Source organism: Alligator sinensis, unplaced genomic scaffold, assembly GCF_000455745.1.
Source record: "Alligator sinensis unplaced genomic scaffold, ASM45574v1 scaffold120_1, whole genome shotgun sequence".
Lineage (NCBI taxonomy): Eukaryota > Metazoa > Chordata > Crocodylia > Alligatoridae > Alligator > Alligator sinensis.
Window position 1 is genome coordinate 68,044 of NW_005842752.1, and position 6,945 is coordinate 74,988.

Sequence of the window (6,945 nt, forward strand, 5' to 3'; positions counted from 1 at the left end):
TCCAGTTCCAGAAACAAGGACCTTTTGCCACTTAAGCTAAAGGATGGCTCATTTCAAGTGATGATAATAGCACATTCCTTATCTTCTATGTTTGGCCAGTTGCTAGGACGAAATACCAGTTAGACAAACAGGCAATACAGTATATATACTTCTAATCATTAAAGATCATCCCAGGCCATTTGAAGTATGCTGAGCTTCACATCCAAAAATCTGGGTGACAGTTAAAATAAACCCATGTTTACAGGCAATAACAATGTAAGCTATGCAAAAAGAAAACCAGGACTATGCAATTTGTCCTTCAGCAACCAAACATGCACCTTTATTAACTAACTGAGATGACCTGTGGCTGATAGGTTCTATACTGTCTCCTATGTCTCTTATGTCTCTTTGTTCAGCTATTAATTTCACAATGCAGTGTCAGTGATCAGTCAAAGGGGCATTCAGACTGACAAATTCAGAACATTTCATCTGAGTATCTAAATTGTTCCTGCTTCCTCCTTTGTACCACAGTAGCGCTTACAATCCCCTAATGAGGTCAGAGCTGCTTTCTACAAGATACTGTCCATACTGAAAAGAACTACCTGTGCTTTTAGTATCTAAATAGACAAAAGTTAAGCAAGAGCAAATATTTTAACATTTTTACAGATAGGAAACTGAGGCAGAAAACACTTGACTGAGTTTCAGGAAGAATAAGTCTTGCTAGCTAGCATTAAGCATTCTGTTGTCCTAGAAAGGGAGAAGTAACATTTTAAGTGCTTTAAAAACAAACTCATGGAAGAACTAGTGAAAATGTATCAGTATGGTGCTTCTTTCAATCCTGAGCAATAGAGAATTGGTATGAAGATGGAATAGATAATCTAAAAAAACAGGCTATGATTTAATGTTCTGCTCAAAGAAAAAGGAAAGTAGATAATGAAGTCACTAAGTGAAAAAGGAAAGTGGTAACTTTCAAAAGCAAACAGAAGGGGAAAAACCTTGAAAAGCAACAAATGATGAAAGAAAACTACTCCTACAGCATAATTAAATTCAAAGATATGGAGGAAACACACCAATGCCTACAAAAGGCCTTCTGCACATTCCAGTGTCTGTCAGGATTTATGTACAGATAAGGAAGTTTTAAGGCATCATCCCAACATGACCTGTTTTTGTTTGCTTCAGATGTTCTTCATACTGCTGTGCACTATGCAAATCTCAACTCCAGACTGTAATATTCCTCCTTTACAGCAAAGCAAAGCGATTCAGAGCAGTTTACATCTTCTGGACAAAATAGGACAAGCATTTCCTCTGCAATGCAGACGTGAGCATGTACTCTTCAAGTTTCCTCACAACATTCTGAAGCTCAGACAGAAAGACAATGTCAAGGTGGCAGTTCAGGAAACGCTCCAAAGCATCTTCTACATGTTTAGCAAAAATTTAACCTTAGCTGCCTGGGATGGCAGATCCCTTGAAAGTTTCCAGAATGGACTTTATCAACAAATTGAGCAGCTAGAGGCATGCTCAATTAAGAAGATAAAAAAGAAGCCACAATATTTAAGGAATGTGGAAGCCAACAGACTGAAACTGAAAAAATACTTTCAAAGGATAGACAACTTTCTAAAAGGCAAGCAATATAGCCTGTGTTCCTGGGAGATCATCCGTGAGGAAGTGAGGAAATGTCTTCAACTTATTGAGAAAGGACTAGAAGGCTTAGAAAATAAGGTACAAATATTTTGATCTGAAATAATTAGGCTTAGAAACCTATGCAATTATGTATTTACATTGTGAACATACTTTTAGTTCAATTTCAGTGGATTTCTATTACTATCTATATGTTGCCAATTATTTAATGTTGCATATGTGTATTATTGAAAATGTAATATTTTATTTATATACAACAAAACCTTTCTTATTAAGCAAGTAATCCCATATTGGCCACAAAGTAATTGACAACATTTTTCACTGTCTATGACTGCAAAGGAAAGAACATTAATTTTTCAGCAAGTAGTATTATCTCATTACTTTCTTTTCTGAGAAAGTATACCACTAGAAATGGTCCCCACTTAATTCTTGTAAACTAAATCCTTTAATCACAAAAGAACCACCAAGTTATGACATTTTCCAGGAATCCTGTAAATGACTGATTTATTATGGATTAAAAAAATTAAATGACAGCATTTTTCTGCCACATTAATATTTTCAATTATCTGGCTTATTTCAAATAATTCATGATTCTTTCAAGATATGCTGTTTTCCAGAAATATGTCTGATTAATTTTCAATATCTGATTTTTTTAGGCAGTTCAAGTTATCCAGTAGCTATAACTGGAATAGCTATTGTGGAGTAAGTTATTCTGTAATACCTTCTTCATAGTAGTTTACTCTCTGGAAACACTTATTCTGGAATAACTCTCTCTTTCTGAGTTGGCTTTAATTACATTAAGCTCATGCTCCGGCCTTATTTTAAAATAGTGTCCTTAGGAAGATTGCCCTGAGGTCAGGTTAGACAGTTGCTCTTTTGTGTACCCTGGTAGTGTTCATCTGCACTGCCAAAATATCACATGTCACTGCCCACACTGTGTTTTAGTGTTATTAAAAGTTTTCTGCCTTTTACCCTTTGTTCACAAGAACAACCAGTGGGAGGATTTAGTCCTTGATATTTCAACATATTTTACAAAAACTTCTCGTGTGGTTAGAAAATTGCTAAAGTAACTGAATTCCTGACAAAACAAACAGCACCCCTCTTTTCTGACAAAAAAACAGCACCCCTCTTTTTCCCCCCAAGAAAAATAAATTACCTGGGTGAAATCATAGATCTATTGAAGTCAATGTCAAAATTTCCATCGAGTTCTGAGGGGTCAGGATTTTGCCCATTTACCCTAAGTCAGTTTCTGGTAGTTTCTCCCACTAACTTGGTGTATGGTAATTGGGGGAAAACACATCTTCAGTCATTCAAAACAAAGATACAAAACTGTAGTGGTAAAGGATCAATTTATGGAAGGGTTACTGATAACAATGAAGACAACAGTAATCCACAGTCAGCAATTCAGAACGCATGTGACACTGGTTTCTGCAGGATCTATCCATTAACTTTTTTTTTTACCTGATATCCAGTTGTGGATTCAAGCCAAAATCAAGAACCTGCTAAATGAACAAGATTCAAGAAGAGCAGATGTGAAACAGAAACATCCAAAATGCAAAAGAAGGCACCAGGACCTGAAATAATGGGAAAAAAAGACTGAAGGAACAAAATTAAGACAAAAGTTTCTATTTCTATTTTTCTTTTTTTGGATGAAACACTAGTAAAAAGGAATATTTATACAAATATCCTTTGTTTGTGTAACTAAGAAAACTTTTGAACATTAAAACTGGAAAAACATTTCAACCCAAAGGCAAGTCCTTGTTTCAGCTCTTTGTTTACTTTTTGCACTTCCTGAAAACTGTGCAATGAAAACGTAATTAGTCATTTTCATTTTCTGGTTCCCAAACCCTGGCACACTGACCCAGTGAAGTATGCTAAAATCTGAAGTACACCATTCCTATTGAGATTTGAAAGTTACATGGATTTTTTTTTCTGTTAATTTATTATAGGGATTCTTAGCTGGTGAAAAGGAACAAAAGGCTAGTACAGAGTTTAGTGCGCTAACAGAAGGCTAGTACAGTAATCAGTCCCAGACTCTCAAGGTAGCTTAGCATTGATTTCAGTTCATAACCACCAATTCCTATTTTCCGATCGCAATGTAATTTATGCTCCACTGCTGAATAAACCTATGGTTTAACTAGTTCCAATCAGGAACTCTGTAATACAGAAAATAGTACTATATTGGGCACTAGAGGGCAAAGTGAGATTATAGCTGACATGCTGAAGTGACATTAGTGTTTTTAAAGCAGTAGGAATTGCAGGAGATTATAGGTTTCCCGAAGAAACAGATGAAGCTGCTGATGACAACTGCTTCTAGTTAGACTATTTCTCTTCATAAAAATTCTATTATGGGGGGGAAAAACCCAAATGAGATTGTTGTAGTATTATTGACACAAAACAAAACAAAAAACCCTTGAAAAGAGCAACTGAAATGGAAAACAATAGCAAATCTCCAATTAGCATATTGTTTCAACTAATTTTAGCCAAACAAGCAGTATTATTATTAATGGTTGTAGTATTAACAACAGGATAATGCCTAGAAGATCCAGTTCTGAGCCAGGACACCCTTGATATGAAACAGTATAAAAACAAAAAACAAAAGACCCACAAAATAACGAGCTAAAATATTGCCCTGTTCTGCTCTAGTGCATGAAGGAATGGCAGAAGAAACTAGGAGGAAGCAGTTCCTTCTCCTCTTGCTGAAATATTTTGGTGCTTAGATTTAAAAATAAAAAATTCATTACCCTAATTTATGCTTTTTGCTACAATGACTCAGTTTGCCACAAAATCATCACTGGGGCCTCTGGAAGCTTATACTCTTCATACTTTAAAAAACCCCCCACATTAAATAATGATGATAAAATACAAGATTTAGCCCCAAACATTTTTGAGTGTGAATAAACAAAATGAGCACCTAGCCTCAAATGGAATTATACAGACCAAAAATTTTCTGCAAAACCTTTCAGCTTGGAATTGTTAATAGAGATATAATGATAACATAGACATTAAATGGCATACAATACAGATTTCAGTCAAAATCTACACAACTATTTCTAATATAAGGCTCTACCCTGAAACTTCTTGTGCACAGATGGAGTCCCGCATCTGTGGAAAGATGCACTAATGTCAACAGGATTTCATATGGATATAGCCTGTCTGCAAGGCAAGTAGTTAAATCATGGGGGCCTAAGACCTTGTTTTTCCCCCTTCTTTTTAACACAGGGAAACTTTCAGAATAGTTATAAAAGAACTGTGGGTACTCTGCTTAAAAATAATGGCACGAGAGGCCAGGGTTTCTTAGTAATTAGCCATTAATCTTCAGTAATGGCTTAGCAAAATGTTGACAGTCCTGCTCCCAAGCTTCAAATGTGCTGTTACTTCATACATGACTTTCAACCCTATAACAAGTCACGCATTTTACAGAAACCCCAAAGAGTGAGAGCAATGCGTCTACTTTGGTTTAGGTCAGGGCTGAATTAATGCATAGGCAAACTAGACATATACCTAGTGACCTGAGCTGCAGGGGACTTCCCTCCGCAGCAGTTGCGTGAATGGCCCTGTCCACCTCCCTTTCATTCTGTTCCCCTCCCCTCTGCTGGCCTTGCCACTGTGGCAGATGTTTCCTAAAAGCAGCTCCAAGACCCTGTCCCCACAGGCAGCAGTGCCAGGGTTGGGAGGGGGGTCTTGACCAGCCCAGGGTCCACGAGTTTATTTGCCTAGGGCCCTCTAATGGGTTAATCTGGCCCTGGTTTAGGTGCATCAATAAAAATGCCAATCAGGATCTTTTCCCACTATAGGACAAGCTTCAGAGTGTAAGTGAACATATTGTAGGTATAGATTAAAATAAAAATGGTAATTGGAGGCACTCTAGATATTCAGAGATAGTATATGAGAGGAAGGTCAAATCTGGAACTGCAAATACATCTTCCGGTCTAGTTTAATAGTTTCATAGTTGGTAGGGTCGGGAAGAGACCTGAGCAGATCATCAAGTCCAACCCCCTGCCATGGCAGGAAAGAGCGCTGGAGTGCCCCAGCAAGGTGTTCATCTAACCTCCTCTTAAAGAGCCCAGGGTAGGAGCCAGCACCACTTGCTTGGGGGTTGGCTCCAGATCCTAGCTGCTCTGACAGTGAAGTAGTGCCTCCTGATGTCTAGTCTGAATCTACCCTCTGCCAGCTTGTGACCATTATTTCTAGTCACACCTGGTAGTGCTCGGGGGAACAGGGACTCCCCCAATGCCTGCTGGTCCCCTCTGACTAGTTTGTAACAGGCCACTAGATCCCCCCTCAGCCTTCTCTTGTGGAGGCTGAACAGGTTCAGGTCCCTTAGCTTCTCCTCGTAGGGCCTGCCCTGCTGCCCCCTGATCATGCGGGTGGTCCTCCTCTGGATCCTCTCAATGCTGTCCACATCCCTCCTGAAGTGCAGCGCCCAGAACTGGACGCAGTACTCCAACTGCAGCCTGACCAGTGCTGCATAGAGGGGGAGGATCACCTCCTTGGACCTGCTCAAGATGCATCTGTGGTTCTGGTTATTTCAAGTTCTGGGTTATTTCAAGAGGGTAGGGAATCTTTTTAATGAGGAGAAGCTGCATACGGCTAAAAAAGAATCCAGGAATACTGTTGATGTTAAGTGTCATAAAATCATAAAAATTCTCTAAAAATTCTGTAATGTAATTGCAGACAAAGAGTTTCTAAATGTGGATACAGTGCAATAAATATGAACCAACCTGATTACAGGGGTACTATGGCATTTAGTGCTTTTATGAGAACTACTCAAACAGAATTATAGAAAAAAGTTTATTGGCCTTTGAAAGGATTTTGAAAAGAAGGGATATAATGACTGCCCCTTTAGAATGGTTCCACTGTGGAAACTCTAGTACACCAGCACTGCTTTACAAATTAGTCTAATGCTGGAGAAGACACAGCTCCCTTAACAGAACATTAACTCTCTATATGAGCATCAGGGTTTACTTCCACAAGGCATTGCAGGGTGGATTCCACTTTTTGTCTGAGTGTGATTTAAGACTTGAAATGGATTGAGTCCTAGATAGCTCAGAGATCTCTTTTCTTCCCGTGTATGACTGTGATTGCTGAGATCCTAAAAATCAAGTTCTCATCTAGTTTGTCTTAAGGTACAGGAAGGAAGAAAAGGAGCAGAATGTTCTTGGCTAAATAGGCTTCCACTCTGGAATTTATTTCCTACCTCATTTCACTACAGCCTCAGTGTGCTGACCTACAGAACATGCTGATTTGTTCTCTCATTTGCAAAGCTGATTGCCTAAAGGTAGGCTCCTCAATCCCTATTTAAATGCCTAAATAAAGTAGGCTTAT

The 6,945-nt window shown here is 38.5% G+C and overlaps 1 protein-coding gene across 1 annotated transcript; it reads left to right on the plus strand.

Annotated features, from left to right (window-relative positions):
* The first annotated feature begins 1,134 nt into the window (after positions 1–1,134).
* LOC102376405 (interferon alpha-2-like) lies at positions 1,135–3,200 on the plus strand. The gene is made up of 2 exons (XM_025216580.1): positions 1,135–1,698; positions 3,090–3,200. Exons 1-2 carry the CDS (start codon positions 1,135–1,137, stop codon positions 3,198–3,200), a joined length of 675 nt encoding a protein of 224 aa, XP_025072365.1.
* Positions 3,201–6,945: the final 3,745 nt, after the last annotated feature.

Bases quoted from the DNA above. Each gene is read 5' to 3' on its own strand.
- LOC102376405 (XM_025216580.1), top strand. From the start codon at position 1,135: ATGACCTGTTTTTGTTTGCTTCAGATGTTCTTCATACTGCTGTGCACT. The intron at 1,699-3,089 runs GTACAAATATTT...CCTGATATCCAG, and splicing joins TAGAAGGCTTAGAAAATAAG to TTGTGGATTCAAGCCAAAAT.